This window comes from Monodelphis domestica, chromosome 2 (genome assembly GCF_027887165.1).
Source record: "Monodelphis domestica isolate mMonDom1 chromosome 2, mMonDom1.pri, whole genome shotgun sequence".
Classification (NCBI taxonomy): domain Eukaryota; kingdom Metazoa; phylum Chordata; class Mammalia; order Didelphimorphia; family Didelphidae; genus Monodelphis; species Monodelphis domestica.
In genome coordinates, this window is record NC_077228.1 from 145,168,328 (window position 1) to 145,188,684 (window position 20,357).

Sequence of the window (20,357 nt, forward strand, 5' to 3'; positions counted from 1 at the left end):
ACCTGGCTTCAGAGGACACCAAGACTGAAAGAGAATGAATAGATTGTCCAAGATCACAGATACTAAATGCAAAAATTGATATTCAAACTCAATTCCTAATTACAAGTTAATTACTCTATCTACCATGCTATATTGTCAAATCTTTCCCTTTAAAGCACTCAGTTCCTAAATAGTTGACACCTTCTAAATTGGAGGGGCCATCTTAGAGGAGAAAACAGAGACACTGTTATTTGAAATGCAATTCTTGGGAAACTTGTTAACACGAAACCTTCCAGGCACATTTTTCAGAAAGAAAACTCACTCCTTTGCATAGAATACCGTGACCTCTATGAGTTTCACATTTAATCAAGAGGAGTCATTAAGGTGGGAACATCACTTCTCATAACTTATGCAACACATGAGAATATTCATTCAGTTCCCTGGCATGCTTGGCAGCCAATATCCCAAGGCTGACTTAATCCCAATATACCTTGATGAATAATACTGAGAGATAAATAACCTCCTGGCACTCAATTCATTGAAATGGCAGATTTTATGTTAATTTTATTTCTTAAAACTATGAATTATAATATGAATTGATAAATGTATGCTTTCTCTTTTGGTTACTCAGGTAAAGTGATAGGAAGAAATGCAATCATAAAGGCTGTTTGTATGAAATAGAAATGTATTTTAAAAGGTTAAACTATGTCCCAGGTCTGATAGAAATATTCTGCCTTGTATTACTTGTTTCCCTTTGAATGAAAACAAAAAGTATTCCCTGTTCATTTCTATTCATTTGTTTTATCTTTCTCACTATTGCAGAAGTTCTTTGATTTAGAAAAAGAGAGTGCCTGCTCTACAAAAGAACAAAAGAACAATTCCTTTCCCAAGTTAAACCGAAATAAATATATGGTAACTGATGGAGCAGCTTACATTGGTAAGTGTCATAGGATTTGAGAGCTGAAACAAACTTAAGTAGTCTACAAAGTGATTTCATGTACAATATCTAATTTGATCCTCACACTGATCCTCTTAAATAGCTAGTAAAAGTTTTATTTTTCCATTATTACAGTAAAGAAAATGCCACTTTGAATACTGCCAATCACCCTTCTTCTTGATGCTCTCCTCTCTAGGATTTCATGGCACTTCTCCCTCCTGCTTCTCTTTCTGTAGGTTTGACTATTCCTCAGTATCTTTTTCTGAATCTTCTGGTCAGGTCACACCACTAAAGTACTGCCCAAGGCTCTTTCTTATGCCCACTTTTCTTTTCCCTTTAACCTATTTCACAAGGAAACTTTACCAGGTTCCATGGATTCAACTGTTATCTCTATACAGATGATTCTAGGATCTATTTTTCTAGCTCTAACCTCTCTCCCAAACTCCAGTCTTAACTCACTGATTGACTATTGGACATTTCTAATTAGATATCTCCAAATATCTTAAATTCAACATGTCCAAAATTAAACTCATTATCCTTCCCCTGCCGCCTCTTCATTAATTCCCTATGACTAATGAAGGCACCAACATCCTTACATTCACCCAGGTTCATAATAATGAATAATGTCATGTGTAGGGAACATCAAAGAGTGTCATTAGATTGCAGAGTATGTGGGGGCTATAAGAGGGAAAAGAAGGGAAGGGCCAGGTTCTGAAGAACTTTAAAAGCCAACCAGAGGGCAGCTTGGTAACATACTCTATTCTGCTGCTTCTTCCAGGTTCATAACCCAGATATTCACAAGTCCTTATTCCTTCTCACATCCCATATAAAATCACTCGCCAAGTCCCATTGTTTTTGTTTTGTTTTGGTTTCTTATTAAACCCTTGCCTCTGTCTTGGAATCAATACTGTGTATCGGTCCCAAGGCAGAAGAGTGGTAAGGCTAGGCAATGCGAGTTAAGTGACTTGCCCAGGGTCACACAGCTGGGAAGTGTCTGAGGCCAGATTTGAACCTAGGACCTCCCATCTTTAGACCTGGCTCTCAATCCACTTAGCTACCCAGCTACCCATTGTTTTTAACCTTTGTTTCTGCCTCCATTCTCTCCTAAGATATTGCTACTAACTTGGTGAAGATTTTCATCATCTCACGCCTGTCTCTCATCCTCAAGTCTCTCCCCACCCCAATCCATTTTCCAGTCAGTTGTCAAACTCATCTTCCTAAGACTGATTATCTCACTGCATTTAATAAACTCCAGTGGCTCCCAATGACCTCCAGGATTAAATATAAAATCTTCTTTTTGACTTTTTTCTAAAAGTCTTTACTGTCCTAGAATCACTTCTAAGACAGAAGAACAAGGACTTGCCCAGAGTCACTCAAGTAGGAAGTATCCAAGACCAGATTTGAACCCAGGTCTGCTAACTCCTGGCATGATGTTCTTTCCACTATGCTACCTACCATGTCTGAAAACAGACAAACATTGAATCAGAAAGTTGGGAAAAGAGCATCCTTTTCCTTGGAATTTCGCTCAGTCTATGAGAAGGTAGATACATCTTAGGTAGATACATGTTGGGAAAAATCAAACTATTGTCAAAGCCTGTTGATATTTTACCTCTGTGACATCTCTCAAATATACCTCTTCTCACTTCTGATATTGCCACCAACACTCTATTGCAGGTCTTCATCACCTCAGGTCTTGATTGCTGCAATAGCTGCTTATGGGTCTGTCTGCCTCCAGTCACCCCAACTCATACTCTAGAAAGATTTTCCTAAAACACACACACTCCACCACCTTCGATAATGGCCTCCTGTTGCCCCTAAGGTCAGATACAAAATTTTTTTTGGCATTCAAAGCCCTTCATAACTCAATCCTGTCCTGTCTTTCCATTCTCCTTATACTTCACTCCAACATGTATAAAGTAGTGAAACTGACTCCCTGACTATTCACTATTACTTCTGGTCAGCTCACTCCTGGAGTGGACAGTCTGAGAGAAGGACCTCTGAGGCAGAGGATCCCTCTGGACACTGACTACTTTAACCATCTCTTAGCTTCTGGTATTTTCTCTGGCTGCCCTTCATGTACGGAATGATCTCCCTTCTCCACCCATTACTGACTTCCCTGACTTCCTTTAAGTCCCAACTATTAAATCTTTAACACTTTAGCACCATGCCTGAAACTAATAGGCTCAATAAATGTTTTTTGAATGACTAGATCTCTTGCTCTGAGATTCCAGAAGGACCATAGTCCATCCTCAGTCTCTCCCTTCTGTGTCACAGTTCTGTCCTACTTTCTTTCTCCTTTCACCTGTTGAGTTGTAAGTTCTTTTTAGTTCAATTCCTGATGTCTTTATGCTTTCCTTTTCATTGTCAGACCCTCAAAATCTCTCATCAGTGCTGAAGTAATTTTGCATTTAAGCAATCTCCAAAGGGTGGGACTAAGCCCTATCAGCCATTCATAATAGTATTCCTATTGCACTAATTGAAATGCCATTGGTTTACAGAAATATACAATCATTTCTTCTACTAATCTCTGACTGATTGATTGATTGAATCAAGAAGTAGCTTTGTAACAAAGATAATTAATTTTAAGTGGAGGAGGATGAGGTAATAATCAATTGTAATATAAGACCAGAAAGAGGTCAGGCACACACTGGGGAACTGGAAAGAAGAAGGTGAGAGAACTGAAGAAATGGAGAGAGGGAAGAGATTGATCCTCCCCTTTCCCCTTGGGGAAGATAGAACAATTTGTTTTCCAGAGGGACAGAATATGTCTCCTCAGAGATTAAGTTTGGGAGACAGAGGTTAAGGACTGGAGGAGAAAGTCTTAAGAGAAATGACCCACAGCCTCCTTTCTTGATCTTAGATGTTGTTGAGAGGCAGGTAAATTTCCTGCCTCTGGATCCTCCCACTATCCCAACTGCCACCTTTCCCTTTGAGACTTAGTTCATTCCCCAGCCCTGGTATTGAACTATTCTCTGTTTTTGAGGAACGGTATGAATCTCCCCAAATCTTCAGTCTCCTTTGATATCAGCAAGAAGGCAGACCTGATCTAAATTGTGATGCTTTATTCTTGAGAACATATAAGGCAGGGAGAGTGAGGGTGTCTACTGAGGAAAGTGGGAGATAGGAATCCCTACAGATTAGAAACTGGCCTCCCCCGAAAATCCTGAGGGGTTCAGGCTGTCTGCCTGATCCTCCTTTTGGTCAGTTGTTGGGTTTGTCCTTCCTCCTAAACTAATCTGGCTATGAGTTGAAGTTCAGGACAATTTGGGGAAAGAGAGATCTCAGTAGATGGCTTTCTATAAAGTCCCAGTCTACTTTAATCTTCAGCTGGAGCCAAAGGTATTTAGGGGTTCACTGGAACGTAGTCAGTGTCCAGAGGGATCCTCCACCTCAGAGGCCCTCTTCTCAGACTGTCCACTCTAGTAGCGAGCTGACCAGAAGTAAACTGGCAGTTTTTTGGGGGGTTTTTCCCCTCAGCTCTTCTATTCCTTCCTGGAATCTTGAGTCTTCCTTGCCCTTTCCCCACTTGAGCTGTTCCTTTGCATTGCTGGATCTGAATTTTTCTCTCCTTCTGTAACTTCTCTCTTCTATAATGAACCCCCAACCTTACAGTCAGAAAACCTGAGTTCTAATCCTAGATAAGTCTATAATCAGTTGAGGATCTTGGACAAGTCCCTTATCTTTGCTGAGCTAGACTTTCCTCATTTCTAAAGCAAGGACCCTACTGGCTACCATATCACTCTCATATTTTTTTAATGAAGTTTTTGTGAAGATCATGTGAAGACATAAAAATGTGAAAATATCCAGTAGAGTTGCAAACACTAAGAAAACATAGGGTATTCATATTTATTATGCCCTAACCCCAACTTCAAGAAAACCAAGAAAAACATTTTTTCCTCTAACTTGAAATAGTTGGAAAACCTACATCTGCAAAAAGGAGAGACTTAAAAGTTTAAAGAATATTGGTTTATTTCAGAGCTAAGATTTTGGTGGTGTTATTTTTTTCAATATTGCAAAATGTTAGGATACATGCTACACTATTTCCATATAACTGTAATGAATAATGGAATGTGATCTAATTCCATTGGAAGACAGGAATGTTATTTCATCCTTGCTGCTTCTCTTAGTAACCCTAAGTGGATTACTTTTGTTGACTAATATATGGACACTGAGTTTTTCCTACTTGTGTTTCATTGATTGAGAGGTAGTCAAATATAAAATGTGATTAGTAAATAACAATACTTAAAATTCCTTTCCTGCCTCTTAAGCAAGGCAAGAAATTTTTAATAAGTCTTGATGCTCAGAATTCATAAGGAGTTTTATACTTTTTTTCCACTGTGTATGTGGACAGAGAGGAAAACTGCATAGTGGATAGAGAGCTGGCATTAGAGCTGGGAAAACTTCAGTTACAGTTCACTTATGGCATATACTGGACCCAAAAGGAAGTTCCTTGATATATCAGTGCTCTGGGAAACTCTCTAAACATGTACTTTGCAAAGAAAGCACTGACATGCATTGAAAAAGGGAGTTTTCTCCTAGGAGCTCCTAATATTATTCTGCCTACTAGACAAGTTCTACAGTTACCTAAGCCCCATGAAAGTTAAGTGACTTGGCCAAAGTTACATGTTATAGTTGTAATATCAGAAGTAGGATTCCAACCTAGTGCTTCCTAACTTTAAGCTCAGTTCTCTAAAGGCTAAACAATGCTGCCTTCACAATATCCATGAATAACTACTTCTAAATTATTAATTTATAAAAGTTAAAAACATAAAAGTAATAATAATAGATTCCATCTAAACACAAGGACTATTTTTCCCTGTTGTAGTGTAATAATTTGCTGCTTTTTAAACACCTTATAGGGCAGTAAGGTGGTATAATGGATAGAGCAACAGAAGTGAAGTGATCCTCAGAATCTACTAGTTGGGCAAGTCACTTAAACATATTTGCCTCGGTTTCCACATGTGTAAAATGATCTGAAGAAGGAAATGGCCAACCATTCCAATATTTTTGCCAAGAAATTGGGTCACAAAGAGTCAGATCCAACTGAAATGACTTAAGAGAAATATAATCTAATCATAGCTATGAAAAGAGGACTTGAGTCATAAAATCAAGTTGAGTCACTTTAAAAGATATAAACAAATAATCTTGTTTAAGCAAATTAATGAAAACCCAATTTTATGCAAAACCTTATTCACTTTCCAAAAAGATTCACAGCATCTGACTGTCCCTAGTACATCTAAAATATGATTTGATTTCCACATCACTTTTCAGAGACACATCTACACCATCAAGTTAGCGCAGCTGCATTGTGGGAGGACTTAAAGGGTATCAGAAGGAAAGGGTTGTTGATGTTTTAAATAATTAACAGCTTGGCCCAGGAATCTTTTTTTTTTAATCTTCAGTCAGGCATTTTCTGGAAAAGGTCATATTTAGAATACTGAGTAAAGCTGCTTGGAAAAATCCATTTGAAGCCTTATCACAGAAATGCAGCTACACAAAGCTTTCACACCAAGGACATCCTCAAGCCTATGTATTCACTAGTTCTTAAATTCTCCAAAACATAATTGGAGCATGTTATTTCCTGGAGGAGCAGGTGATGGAGATTATTAGAGATGGCCAACTTGCTTAGAAAGTTCTGGGACAGGGCTGGAAACTACCAGCAGGGTGCTAAGTTAATCAATAGAATCAAGAAGTCACAAAAGGGCCCATTTCCCACATTCCCTAACTGGCCTAACTTGGACCCCTTTGTTATTCCTTTGGGCAGACTGGCAGGGAGGGCCACAGCAAACACTTAGACTGCTTGTGGCTTAGTGAGGCTCAAAAATCAGAGACTTCAAGATGTATTTTGGAAGCTAAGAAGGAGATTTGCAGCTGGGTGAAATTACATCCCAATTAGAAAACACTGAGGTCCTGTATGTTAGTTTGGAAGTTAAATTATATGTTTGGGAGGACAAAGGAGAATAAAAGCCAGTACTGTGTTTGGGAATCCAACTGTAAGTCTTGTGAAAGCTGCAGAGAGCCATAATTTACAGAGAATGATTTAATTCAACCTTTAGAAAAATTGGCAAAGATACATAGAATTCCTTGGATCTTTCAATAAGGTATAAAGGGGTGAAAAAAACTTATTTTATTCTTTTTATACTTTCTCAGAATGGGATCCAAATTTAATTAGCATTTATATGCCACAAACAAGGTCATTCATTTGACATTTACTTATTAAAATTTTTTAAAATGTACTTATTTACTGTCAGAAAAGCACCGTGCTATGGACTTAGCAAGACTCAAAGAGAATTTTTTAGATCTTTGCTTTTTTGAAGCCTATAATCATCATAGTGTTATGCCACATAGGCAAATATGAACACTATTTATACAATAATGATACAAAAGTAGAATTTTGTTGTTCAATCATGTGTGGCTCTTTATGACCCCACTTGGAGTTTTCTTGGCAAAGATAACTGAAGTGGTTTGCCATTCCCTTCTCCAACCCATTTTACAGATGAGGAAACTGAGGCAAACAAAGTTGAGTGACATGCCCAGGATCACACAGCTAAAATGTATCTGAAGTCAGATTTGAACCAAAAATTAAAAAAAATGATAAGTCTTCCTGACTCTAGATTCCAGCAGTCTATTCACTGTGCCTCCAAGCTGCCCTAAAAATAGAATTAAATAGAATAACACAATAGATATATAGTTCTTAAATATACAAATATTTGATATTTTAATAAAATTTAATTATATAAAATAAAATTCTGCTAGATATAAACATGGGAGTGGTACAAAATGTTATTCAAGTTGAGAGGAAGGAACAATTAAGCTCATTTCCAACTGAGTGAGGTTGAATCCATGAGAGTTTCATAGAAGAGATTTCTTTGAACTGGGCCTTAGGGTAGATTAGACATCAGTAAGCATAAAGACTGGTAGTTAAGGCTGGCATTCTAGGCCCAGACAATGTCATGAGCAAAACACAGAGACAAGAAGAGAACAAATAAACATACAAGTGAATAATCTAGCTGCTCTGAATGTTCTAATTACTACATTTTTCCATGGTGCAGCATTGTGATTTTCTTTGCCCAGGACAAGGTGATTTTGAAGTCCATAGTAAAGTGCTAACACTATTACTAGCCTAAAGGGAAATTATTTCTGTCTTCCCAGAAATACATATAAGCAATACCCTGGAAAGGCAGCAAAGAACATGTGATGCTTGCTTATTTCTCCTGACAGTGGGAGAACCTACCCAGTGTCAATTTCCTTAGTTTCTCTAAATCTTATACTCTAATGTCCAGTCTCAGTGCCTCGATTGTTTTACTTGGCTGATCAGATCACAGAGCAAGGAGGGACTTGAAAGTTCATCCAGTTTAACCTTCTTATTTTATGGTTTACTACACAGTTTTAGTGACTTCCCCAAGGTCACATAGACAGAAAGCAGCCGTGCCGGATTTGAACCCAAGAACTCTGACAGCAAATCAACGTTCTTTCAATTAGAGTATTCTGCTCAGACGGACTATAAGTGTATATAAAAATCAAACTCGATAATGACCTGAAAAAGGAGACCCTGTGTTGCTCTGTAGGCTCTAAACTCTAGATCTTACAAGAAAATCTCTCCAATAGGAAGGTACTTGTTCCTCTTTCTGTGTGTGAGAGGTAGAAGAGAGACAGACACAAAGAGCCTCAGAAATATATTCTCAGTCTGTCAGAAGCCAAGACCTCTTGGATTAGGGCTCTCTTAAGAGAAAGTGGGGAGTCCTGGGCAGGACACTTGAAGCATGCAGTGCTAATTGTGTCTGAGGGCACTCCATTCATCCCAGGCCAATCCCTTCAGGTGACATCTGAGTAGGACTCAGAAGACTTCTTGTCAGTGTGAGCATGAGCTTGAAAGCACTCCCTGAAATAGAGCAGATCTCTGAGTGTTCCAGGAAGGCTACCTAAAAAAAAAGGGAGCTGAGGACACCTCCAGCCTGTAGAAACCGTCCTGACTCCTCATGGGCCTTAGAGACTGCTTTCACATCAATTGACCCATCCTAGATTGCCTTCTTCAGCAATAAAATGGCATTAGCCAGTTTTGCATCACCAGCAGATTTCTGCTGCCCACACTCGTGATACTCTCATTATTACCCTGCTTGAGGTGAATTCACAGAGATTCTTCCTTCCTTCTCCTAATCTTGGCAGGAGTCTGAATATCTTCAGCCCCTGCTTGCCTCTGATACAAACTTAATTAGCCTCATCTGCACAATCCACCAAAACATACTTCTTTCTCAACCCCCTCCAACTTGCCCCAGCACCAACATTAATAACCCAGAAAAAGATCATCAGCAACATGAAAGCATCCCTCATGGTTTTTTTTTTAATAAATCCCCCAGCATTCAACAGAAAAGGGTTGCTTGCTTACAAGGACACACCTCAGGTGCTTCTACCAATAGCCATGTGTTTTTACTCCTTTGGACCCATAGTCTGCTAATAGGCATGGAAAGGAACATTTCATTTATGCATAATTTATATTCTACTTCTGGGAATATTGATAATACTTTAATCAGGAAAACAGTGTGGTTAAAGAAAGCAGTGTTTCTTGGGAGGACCTTATAACCCAAAGAAACAGTTGAATTAACTGAAAGGCAAAAGAAAGAAGTGCATCTGTTATGGTAGCCGTTTAGCCCCCTTTACTTGATTGTTGGACCATTTCAAAGATAAATGCAAAGTTCCCCAGAATATAAAGTACTGAAGAAAAGCACTGAAAGGATATTACTCTGTTTATTCTATCTACTGTATATGGCAGACTTCTAAGAAACTGACCTGGAGAGTTGACATGTGTTCACCATGGATAGATTTTGTGGAATCTTTAGAGCTTTTTTTTTAATTTTTGCTATTTTCTAGCCTTGAATATCCAAGTCGTTAAGGCTCTTTTCCCAATTCTCAAGCAGCTATATTTATATAAATATTGAACATCTGTGAGATAGGCCAAAGTCCCTGTGTCTTGGAATATACAAGTAGGGAATTCCATCTCAAAGCCTTGAAAAAGAAGAGTCAAATGTTCTAATGCTGAATTTAGCTACTTCTATCTTAGCCATCACAACCTCAGGACTCCTACACTATAGATTCTGAATTATTAAAACTATTAGGAACATCATAATCTATGGCAGAATCTGCATCTCCTCCTTTACACAAGGGAGGGCCAAGAAGTTCCATCTTTGGGTTTTTGCTTTCTCTGTAGACCTTCTTCCTAGTTCTTGGCACTTCCACTAGAACAATCATCAATGACCTAAAGTTACAGACCCTGTAGGTCTAACAGAACATGATATAAGCTGGAGATGCTAAGAGGCAAAGTCAACAAAAGTGTTCTATATTTTGCCATAAAACTGAAAGCCAGATGCCCACACTTCCAAATTTCATCTCAATAAATTTGACTTCAGGTAAATGTTGTATGCATGAGCAGCTTCATTTTTCTAGTCTGGCCATGGACAGCATGAAATCACACATTTAGAAAGCATTTGCTATTAAATGATAGATGAAAACCTTGCGAATCCCTAACCATCACCTCATCAACTTACCCTCTTCATCAAAACAAAAAACATATCTATGTAAAGGCACTGACACATTAGTTAAGAAAAGATATATCTACAGAAATGTTTGTAAGAAAACAGTAAAAACATTTTAGTAATGTGAATTTTGTTTGTGAATTGTTCCTCTCTATGATAATAATGATTTATATTCAATAATGCTGATTCCTTAGGCTTTAATGAGAATCACTTAAGAGACTGAGAATATTTAGCTTGGAGAAGAGAACACAGGATAGGGAAGCATGATTGATAGCTTCCAATATCAGAAGGGCTATCATATGAGAGATGGTTTTAATTTATTCTATGAGGCTCCACAGAGCAGAACTAGCACCATGGGTAAGATTTACAAGAAAAGAGGTTTTGACTCAACATGAGAAGGAAATTTCTAACAATATTAGAACAGATTAACCTAATATTTAAATACTGAAGCAGAGATTGGCTGGGTATCTATGAAGGATGTTACAGAAATGTATCAAGAGACCTGGGTTTCTAGTCCCAGTTCTGCCACTAACTAGCTCTATGATCTTGAACCAGTTATTAAAATTTTCTGAACTTTTGTTTCTTCATTTTTAAAACAAGGGGCTTAAACCTAATGATCTCTAAAGCTCCAACTCTAAAATTCTGTAGCTTACTACACTGGGTAGAATTTGACTGGTTGGCCTCCAAGGTCCTCTCTCTTGTAATAGATGATATTTGCCGGTGTATATTTGATGGATACTAGATAACTAATGGATCAAGTAGTTATCTTCTTTTTGTCTAACCCCCTCCCTTTTGTACCTCCCTCTTCAGAAGCCTTTCAGCCTCCCCTCCCCTCTTCTTCAGTCTCCTTCAAGTCACTCAGTGTGAGCTGTGAGGTTTCAATGAAATAGTTCTTAATCTTCTTTGTCAAACAAGGGGTTTATTGGGGGAAGACAGGACAAGGGTGAAAGATGGAGGTAAGAGGGGTAGGGGTTTTCCCTATTCTCTACAATGAGTGTTAGGTTGGAGGATATTGAGAGAAATGGCAATTCAGTCCCTAGCATAAAACAGAGCCAGTCAGAGAGAGATATAAGGACTATTGTTCTTCTTCCTTCAAATCAGCCAGGCCACCTCCAACTTGAGTATCTCAAGTCCCAGAGATAAAACCAGCTTCTTGCTTCAGTCACCACCATCAGCCAAAGACCTTTCAGCCAAGTCCAGTCCAGTAGTTGGCTCTTGCCTCCAACTATTTACCAGTCACATTCCAAATGGAATCTTCATTTGACTGACAGATGATCAATCTCCAGCTTCTTGCCCTTTGCATGCATGCCTCTTCCACATTGTCCAACATTCCGTCCTTCTAGTTGTGGAATCTGGGGTGCAGTCTAATAATAAAAATGTTCATGATAATAGCTCAAGTGTATATAGACCATTAAAGACTGCAGAGAGATTTGCATGTATTATTTCATTTGAAAGTCACAATAATACTGTTTGAGATAAATGGTTTTTCCCCCATTTTTCTAATGAAGAAATAGGGGCTCAGAGAGTATGTGACTTATTCAGGATCATCCAGCTAATTCATGGATTGAAGGCCAGAAGGTCTTAAACATCAGAGGTCATCTATCTCTCCCCACTCATTTTACATATGAAGAAACTGAGTCTAAGCAACTTCTTCAGGATCCCATAGTTAATATAAGCATCTAAGAAAGGCAGGATCCACAACTGTCAAGAATGAGAAATCTCTCCTCCAGACTCCAAGATGGGTGTCAGGCTAGAATTAGATAAATTTATCACCTTCACTAATCTCTAGCAAAGGGGTACAACTCTGAAGAATTCAGAACAATGGCTTCCATCCCTGATTGTTCACATTAGGGGGAAAAGCCCTTAGCCTCTCTCTGTCAGTTTAGCTTCTTCTCATCAAATGTTGGTTATACAAAAGACCACCATAAATAGCTAGTAACCCCCACTGTTAAATAAGAGAATAGACAGAAATTCAATAACTTATACAGATTAGAATATACCACAAAAGATAAAGGAATTAATAGACTCCAGCTGGGAGAGAGATAAGATTATGACTCAAAGGAGGAGAAAATTATTTCACTGAGGCAGAGTCTACTCTCAGCAGTCTTTAAGGGTACAGAACATGGAGGTCAAAAGACATGCTGGAGAGTAGCTTCCACTGTATGTCCACAGCACCTACCATTCAAAGGATGTACCTCAGCTCCTTCTTGACTTGGCTTTCTCAAGGTCATTTCTCAAAGTATCTGTTCAAGCATCTGAAATAAATATCTCCTCCACTCACACAACATCACAGCTCAGCATTTTCTCAGCCAATCAAGAGTCACATCCCTTTACAAGTAAATAGCACAGGTCACAAGGCTGTCCTTCAGGGGAAAAAATCATGGCAGGGTGGGGTAGAAGTAGAGTTACATAGCAAAAGATAGAGTTGAGGACCTTGAAATTATGCACTGTCCTTTAGCACCCATCAGTTTCTTTTACAAAAAGATGCCACAGAGAAGTCTGGCACATCTATTGATTGGTACCATCTGATAGCCAAAAAGGGTTGCAAGTGCAGATACTTATAGTGAGTGATATTTAGGAGGAAAGGAAAGATGACTAACTCAGCTTGTTTTCATCTGAATGAATCTCATTTTTAGTGAAAATAGTCCTGCCTGCTTTTAAATAAACAGAGTGAAAGATAACCATAACAAAGATATTAAGTAGACCATTCCAAGGGCAGCCCTTGCTGTTCCTCTAGGCTCCAGGTATGAAAAGTGAGATATTGGAGATTGGAACCCTTAGCTTTCAAAAGTGTCACCCACTTACACCTTTACAAGAAGGCTAAATAGTGCCTGCAGATGAATTTGAGCTCTCTCTGGGATCGATTCTAGTTCTTTTTTGGCCCACTTTTTCCTTGAGTTCTATCCAGGTGACCAAGACCTATATGGATGGCCATTCAGCATTCAGGGCAAAAACAAGCTGACCCTGGTGTCAAGGAAATGATCCATATCCCTGGGCAAAGAGACATAGTATCAAGATAGGAGAAGACTTTTTCCCCCTCTGGACAATGACTTACATTTATATGTGTACATATGGAGTAATGTGTCATCTCTTTGAGGAGGTATTAATTGTTCACAGGAATTTTAAGTTTATTCCTATATATTTTAGATGTTGCTGTATTTAGTGCATCTTGTGAATGTCAATAAGAAATAACATTTACAAAAAGAACAGCAGATGACTTGTTTTGAGTTTCAAGTTGAGCAAAGCTGATGAGAAAATGCCAAAATAATATGCAAATATTAATATGCCATATGTAAGGGCTCTCAGAACATTTTTTCTTCCCCCATAATTGTCAGTGCAAGCCTCTCTCTACTACTGTTCCTATTTATTTGGGGGGGGAGAGTAGTAGTGTAACATTTTAGTGCATTTGCAATAGACTCCAGTGGGTGTGAATTTTTCATCATGAAGCCCTTCCTCTCTTTTTTTGCAGGGAATTTTGATTGGGTAGGAAATGATTTTACCCAGAATGCTGGCACAGGCCTCGTAATCAACCAGGCGGATGTGGAAAACAGCACAAGTATCATCAGGCAACTAAAAGGGGTGTTTGAAAGGGACTGGTATTCACCCTATGCCAAAAACTTACAACCAACTAAACAGTCAAACTGCTCCAGTCACAAACTTAACAAATTGGCAACAAACAAAACTGCTGTGGCATATAATACAAGTGAGAATGACCTCTTGAGTGTACAACATGAATGAAGACACCCAACAGGATGGACAGATGAACATTTCCTATCTACTAATAAGAAACTAAGGGAAGTGGGGAAGCCAAAAAAAAAAAGTCTTTTTTAAGGAAAAAGCACACATCAAAAATGTTCTCAGAACTGCATACAATAATATCTATATAACTATATTATAGCTCTATATACAGTGACTTAAGACTTTTATATTTGTTACTTCTGACAATGAATGTCATTTCTGCTTAGAGGTTAGTTTTCAAGTTTTACATTTCAATTTAAAGACTTCAATTCTCTTCCTGTTTCCTTGCCTGGTTATACCACAAGATTTGAGGGGAAATGAAGGTGAGCTCTGTGATGCCACTTCAAGATCTGATGACTTACAGAGGAGGGTGTGTATTTCACCTTGGAAAGGATACCAGTAGGAGCATATAAAGCACTCTCCATTCCTAGACCACCACATCCTCCTGCAAGCATTATTGGCTACCATTTATATGCCGTCTTCCAAAACTATGTGTAAAAAAATTCCATTTGGTTTTTTTTTTCTCAGTTCCTTCTAATAGCATAAATTTTATATTCTCTTCACCCCTTATAAAATGTTCTTGTTCTAAGGAATCCCTCTAAATTCTATTATGTTCTTTCTCTACAACATTAATTCTGAATACAGTATCTTTTGCAAATGCCTTATTCCTCTGAATGACTATACAAAGGAAATGAAAGTCTTCAATTTTCACTTTTCCAACTATGCTTTTCTACTAAATTGGTATTTTTGAACTGCAACCTGCATTCTCTTGTGCATTTTTGCCTGCTCCAAAAGTCAGGTGGATTGCCAATTTAGAAAAATAATAATCACTACTAATTTCCAACAAAGTTAGGTGAAGCCAGATTTGGTTTAGGTTTGTTGGGGTTTGGATTTGGAGAGGGATGAATTTTTTATTTTACGTTTGTAAAGAATTTGGCATTATGAAGGAAAGACCTTTGTGGAACAATGGTATTAGATTGCTTTGAATCATTATTTTGCTTTTGAGAGTAATTCAGCAAAAGTTTGTAGCACTCTTCCTCTATAGTCACTTAAGATGCCAAATGCTTTTCAGAGAAATGCAATTTTAAATTTAAAACTGTGCTTTCCATATTTTACTAATCAGCTGGTTTACTAATGCTGATTAGGCTTGTTCTATACTCTAGTTCTATACTCTAGTCATTATTTTATAAATATACAATATAGACCCATAAATATATTAATAGAGGCTGTTGTCATACGAGAGAGGCATGGTCTAGTCTGAGCACAGAGTTGGCAGCCAGGATGAAAGAGTCCCGGATCTTCTCCTGGTTCCCTCTATAGCTAGAGACAAGACACATCACCCCTTTGCCTCCAGTTTCTATTGGTAATGTAGGGACAGTAATACCCACCTACCTCACAGGGATGTTGTGAGGTTTAGGAAATATTTACAAAGTGTTTTGAAATCAAAAGAGCCTATATAAATGCTAAGCATTATTACATATAATCTTCTTTCTTGAAATCAACTTGGTGATAACCTAATATAATAAATACTAAGTTCTTCCTGAGGAACTGATGGAGGAACAAAGCATGTGTCTTCGAAGTTACAGATTTGTATGAAAATCTCATGGAGACATAAGAACCCTAATGGAAGTCTGTGTTATCAATGATGCTAGGAAAACATTTGAGTGGAACATTTTGGTGTGCCATTTTTGTACCAGTGTATAGTAGCATCAACATGGAACACTAGCTGGCCATCCTTTTTGAAACCAACAAAACAATTGGTTTTCAGAACAAGAAAAAGCATTCTCTCTGACCATGCTTCTTTTTCAACCACTTGGTTCTTATCATACCAGAAGAAACAGAAATATGCATCAACTTCATCAGGTGGATCCTGCTATTAAAAACAACTGGTTATTTGACTCACCACTGTAAAACTTTCCAGATGATTTCAAATAATGCTTGGTTGGACATGTCAACCAGTTAGAAAATGGTGCATGTACTAGAACTGTATTTTTTTAAAGGATACTGTACTTTTGTGAAAGAATTTGATTTTTTAAAAGGTCTGTGGGTTTTAAAGACATTCTTTTATCACTAATGGCCAGCCTGTCTAGTCTGAATATTTTACACAGATTCCATTTATTGTAGGGTGCTACATGGATAGCTTTGATGTAATGCGGGGATCAATAACCATTCCACTAAAGTGCAGTACATTTTGGTAAGTTAGCTTCAATAAAAATAAAATGGGGTGGGGTGGGGATGAAGAATACCCTTGAACTAAATAGAGCAAGCCTGAGTTTAGATCTGCAAAGGACAGCTCTAAAGGGAGAAGGGAACAGCTGGTTCCACTGGGACAGCACTGTTTTAGCTTTAGAGGGAGAGGTGAGAAACACCACACAAACTCTCTTGGAATAGCTACAGTGAAGAAACAGGTTGGAAATGACAGGGGGTGGATGAGAAGAGGAGAAAGTACAGCTAAGCATTGTACATGTGAGGGGAGACATTGTTCTGGCTGGGCATTGCAACTTACCTCCCTACCCTGCCCAGGTAGAACCATTATATCCAGATTGTGCACAGAATCTGCTGCTTCTGCCCATGCACCAATAGCAATATTTCTACCCTAGTAACCCCATGAAATATGGTGCAGAGACTTACCAGCCTGAACATATTTGGCAATGGCAGATTGGTCAAGAAATGCTTCAAGACAACATTGACATTATCCAACTTCTCAGAAGATTGCTCTTGGGCAGTGATAGGCAGACACATTACTATGCAGAAGGTATTATGCTCTGTAGCATTTTGATTTGTTTTTCTATTTTGGGTGGGGAAGGGGGTTTCATTGCTTCCCTGTGAAATGGCTTATCTCCTTTTTGGCTTTGAAGCTATGTATGCTTACAGATTCAAAAGATTCTACTTCCATCAGAAGAAGGCTGGAGGAAATTGTGTTTTCTCTAAACTCTCCCCAAACACTACAAGAATTTTCAAGAAGTTATCATCATACTTCCAATAAGAGTAGTTGGTTGACCCCAGGGATGATTCTTCCAAGTAAATCAAAATGAAACATGGTTGTTATTTGAGAATATATGATAGACCTGTGTACTGCAAACATTGACTAGTGCCTTATTCATTCTCAAGCATTGAGTTCAAATAATGGTTACTTGTACATGGGCAATTATTCAGTTCAATGTGATATCACTTATTGAATAGATAAAGATTGAGAACCTTTCTATTACAGCCTTGCAGATAAATACCCCAATTCTTTCAACCACTCTACCATTCTCAAGTCATACTTCCCTCATTACACAATCAAATTCAAGCACCTATATATATTTTTGTTACCATTGGTATGTCATGCACTGTAATTGGGCCCTGAAACATAAGCATTTGAAAGATTAATTTAGCCATAAATCATTGGGTTTAAAAGTCCTAGAGATCATACCATCATTCTTTCCTTTATGAGTCATAGACTCTTAAGGGTTGGAAGGGACCTTAATTTTTTGGAAAATTTTATTTAATTAGTTAATTTAGAATATTTTTTCCATGGTTACAAGATTAATGTTCTTTCCCTCCCCTCCCTCCAACCCCCTCCTGTAGCTGATGTGCAATTCCACTGGTTTTACATGTGTCAATGATCAAGACCTATTTCCATATTATTAATATTTTTTTGAAAATTTTATTTAGTTAATTTAGAATATTTTAGGAAGGAACCTTAAAAATCTAACCCCTACTTAAAGTATTAATCCCATCTATGACATCTTTGTCAAATAGTCACCCAGCACCAGACTGAGCATCTCCAGTAAGGTGGATCTTAAGACTCCATGCCTTGATATTGAGTTTATTCCTGAATGTGATGGAATAAACATTAAATTTTTCTACCAAGATATTACTGTGTCTCAAAGAACATGTAGAAAGGTATAACATGGAATTCTGCGGTTCAGTGCATCACAGTGTTGACATCTTCTAACTGACAACAGAAGGGACTGAGTCAAGAGCTCCCAAATACACAGCTTTGAGAACTAAGAAAATATTCTCAATCTGTATAGCATCATCCCTATCTCAGTGGTCATGGAGCATTTCCCAATAAGGCTGTATCTATAATCTACATATCTTTAGCTAGATATCTGTATGTAGATATAGATAATTTTCATCTTGGGTTGAAGTGAGATGAGTTCAAACCTTTTTAAATCTAACCTTTTTAACTTTTTGTTAATTCAATTACTGGATTATTTTTTAAGTGCCTCATTGAGCCCTAGAGACTGAATGATACTCATTTCCCACCAACCTATAGTTGTAGTCAAGTAAATCAATTGAAACAGAAGACTGTATAAGACATTGTTTTGTTCTAAAAATACAAATGGAATTTGAGACTGAGAAAACATTAGAACATAAGAACCACTAAACTGGGCCAAACTGAAGGTCCATCCAGCCCAATAATTGTGTATTAGAATTTGCCTTTTCTGTATGTGTCATTTATACTTCATTACACTAGAAAGGGATGTTGCTTTGTTGTTGGTTTTTAATCTGGCATATGATTTCGTCAGAGTGGAGGACCCCAAGTATGAAAACTCTTTCCATTAATGCAAATCAGTAAATTATCTATAACAGATTATATTAATTTTAGAGAATAGTGTGGTAAGAATGAGAGATTAAGTGATTTACCCATGGTCACAGGGCTAGCATCTCTCAGAGGCAGGACTTGAATCCAGATCTTCCTTGACTTCATCAAGGTCAACCCTCTGCCTACTATACTATGATGCCTCTTTTCCTAAGTTTGCCAGTTCAAAATTCATTCTACTATATTTGATGCTTCTTTAAAAAAAACTGCCTGAATTCTAATTAGAACCAGCTTACTTTGTCAAGTGCAATGTTTGTTGTTGATTGTTCAAACAAGTCCCCTAAAAGAGTCCCATGTATTCCTAGTAAATGTTTCATTCATTTTATCTATACACCTTATTCCTAATGCCAGACTTTTGGAGAGGATATACTTTATCTTCAGCCTTCTGGGATATAAAATTAATCTGAATTCCCTCTAACTATAGACAGGCTGAATACATTTTTTGGTTCTTTTTCCACCATGCAATATAAATTTGCTTCCTTTCCTAAATGGGAGCTATTACTCCTTTCCTGCTCTATTTTGATAACCAAATTGCTGTTTGCCACTTCTGCTTTATCCATTTAAAATTGCTGAAAGGCTTAAATAAACCTTGGACTCAGATGCAGCATATCTTGCAATCCTGACTTTATTTATGTCACAGTGCAGTTTCTTGAACCCCAAAAACTGTATTTTCTTCATTTTATGTGGACCATGAGCAGGACTGCAGGTCCAGAATTTTTTGAGATGACTTTTGTTACATAAGTAACTTTAGATACCTAGGTGAAAAGAAGTATGAATTTTGAGAAGCTGGATGGGTATTTGTTTTTGCTATGCTAACAACATTCTATTCTGTTATAAATATATTAAATTTGTAAATGCATCTTAATTATACTGATGGAATAATATATCTCAGCCTATGTAGGGACATGAAACTAGTTCTTCAATTCATAAATAAGTTGGCACAATAAAGGCTGGGTTTGGGAGATGGTTATAAATCTCAATTCTTTCGTAACTGAGCACTAAACTTTATAGAATAAAGTATCAAAATGAAGGCCTTTTCATACTGTGAAATGAGGCTGGTTTTCTTTTTCATCATATCTTGGTCTCAGAAATCAAGTTAGATGGCAATTACCATATTATATCATGATAAGTGACTGAAAAGAATAAAGTCTATGCTGAAGGACCAGGGGTTATGGTCCCATTGTTTTGTAAATTAGCCCAAGAAATTGTCTTTGTAACATTACTCTTATCTCTATAAAAATATTTGTTTTTAACAATGTGTTGGTTGTAAATGAATGAGTGATCTCTTTGATATAGAAAAAGTACCAGGGTCACTGTATATGTACTAGTAATGTCTTACAAATGAGAAAATTAGTACATGGAAAGTCTAGTTCATCATCTTTCTACACTAAGCCATTGGGTATCCAATCTTTCTCTGCACAGACATCAAAGAGAACAAGGGGGAGATGCTGCTTTTCATTCTACTGAATGGATGATCCAGTGATGACAAGGTAGAAAATGATCCATTTTCAGAGATGTCTTATCACAGTCTACTTAGTAAGCATTTCCTTTCTTTGGTTGCCTCTGTCCTCTGAAATTATCA

The 20,357-nt window shown here is 37.6% G+C and overlaps 1 protein-coding gene across 3 annotated transcripts in view; it reads left to right on the forward strand.

Annotated features, from left to right (window-relative positions):
* PLD5 (phospholipase D family member 5) overlaps positions 1 to 20,028 on the forward strand; it is a 456,336-nt gene extending 436,308 nt beyond the window's left edge. For all 3 annotated transcript variants that reach the window (XM_001377837.3, XM_007481550.3, XM_007481551.2), the window contains 2 exons: positions 802 to 916; positions 13,916 to 20,028. In XM_001377837.3, coding sequence (XP_001377874.1) covers positions 802 to 916; positions 13,916 to 14,184 — 384 coding nt within the window. In that variant the 3' untranslated portion in view covers positions 14,185 to 20,028. The remainder of the gene's footprint in view (positions 1 to 801; positions 917 to 13,915) is intronic.
* The last annotated feature ends 329 nt before the right edge of the window (positions 20,029 to 20,357 follow it).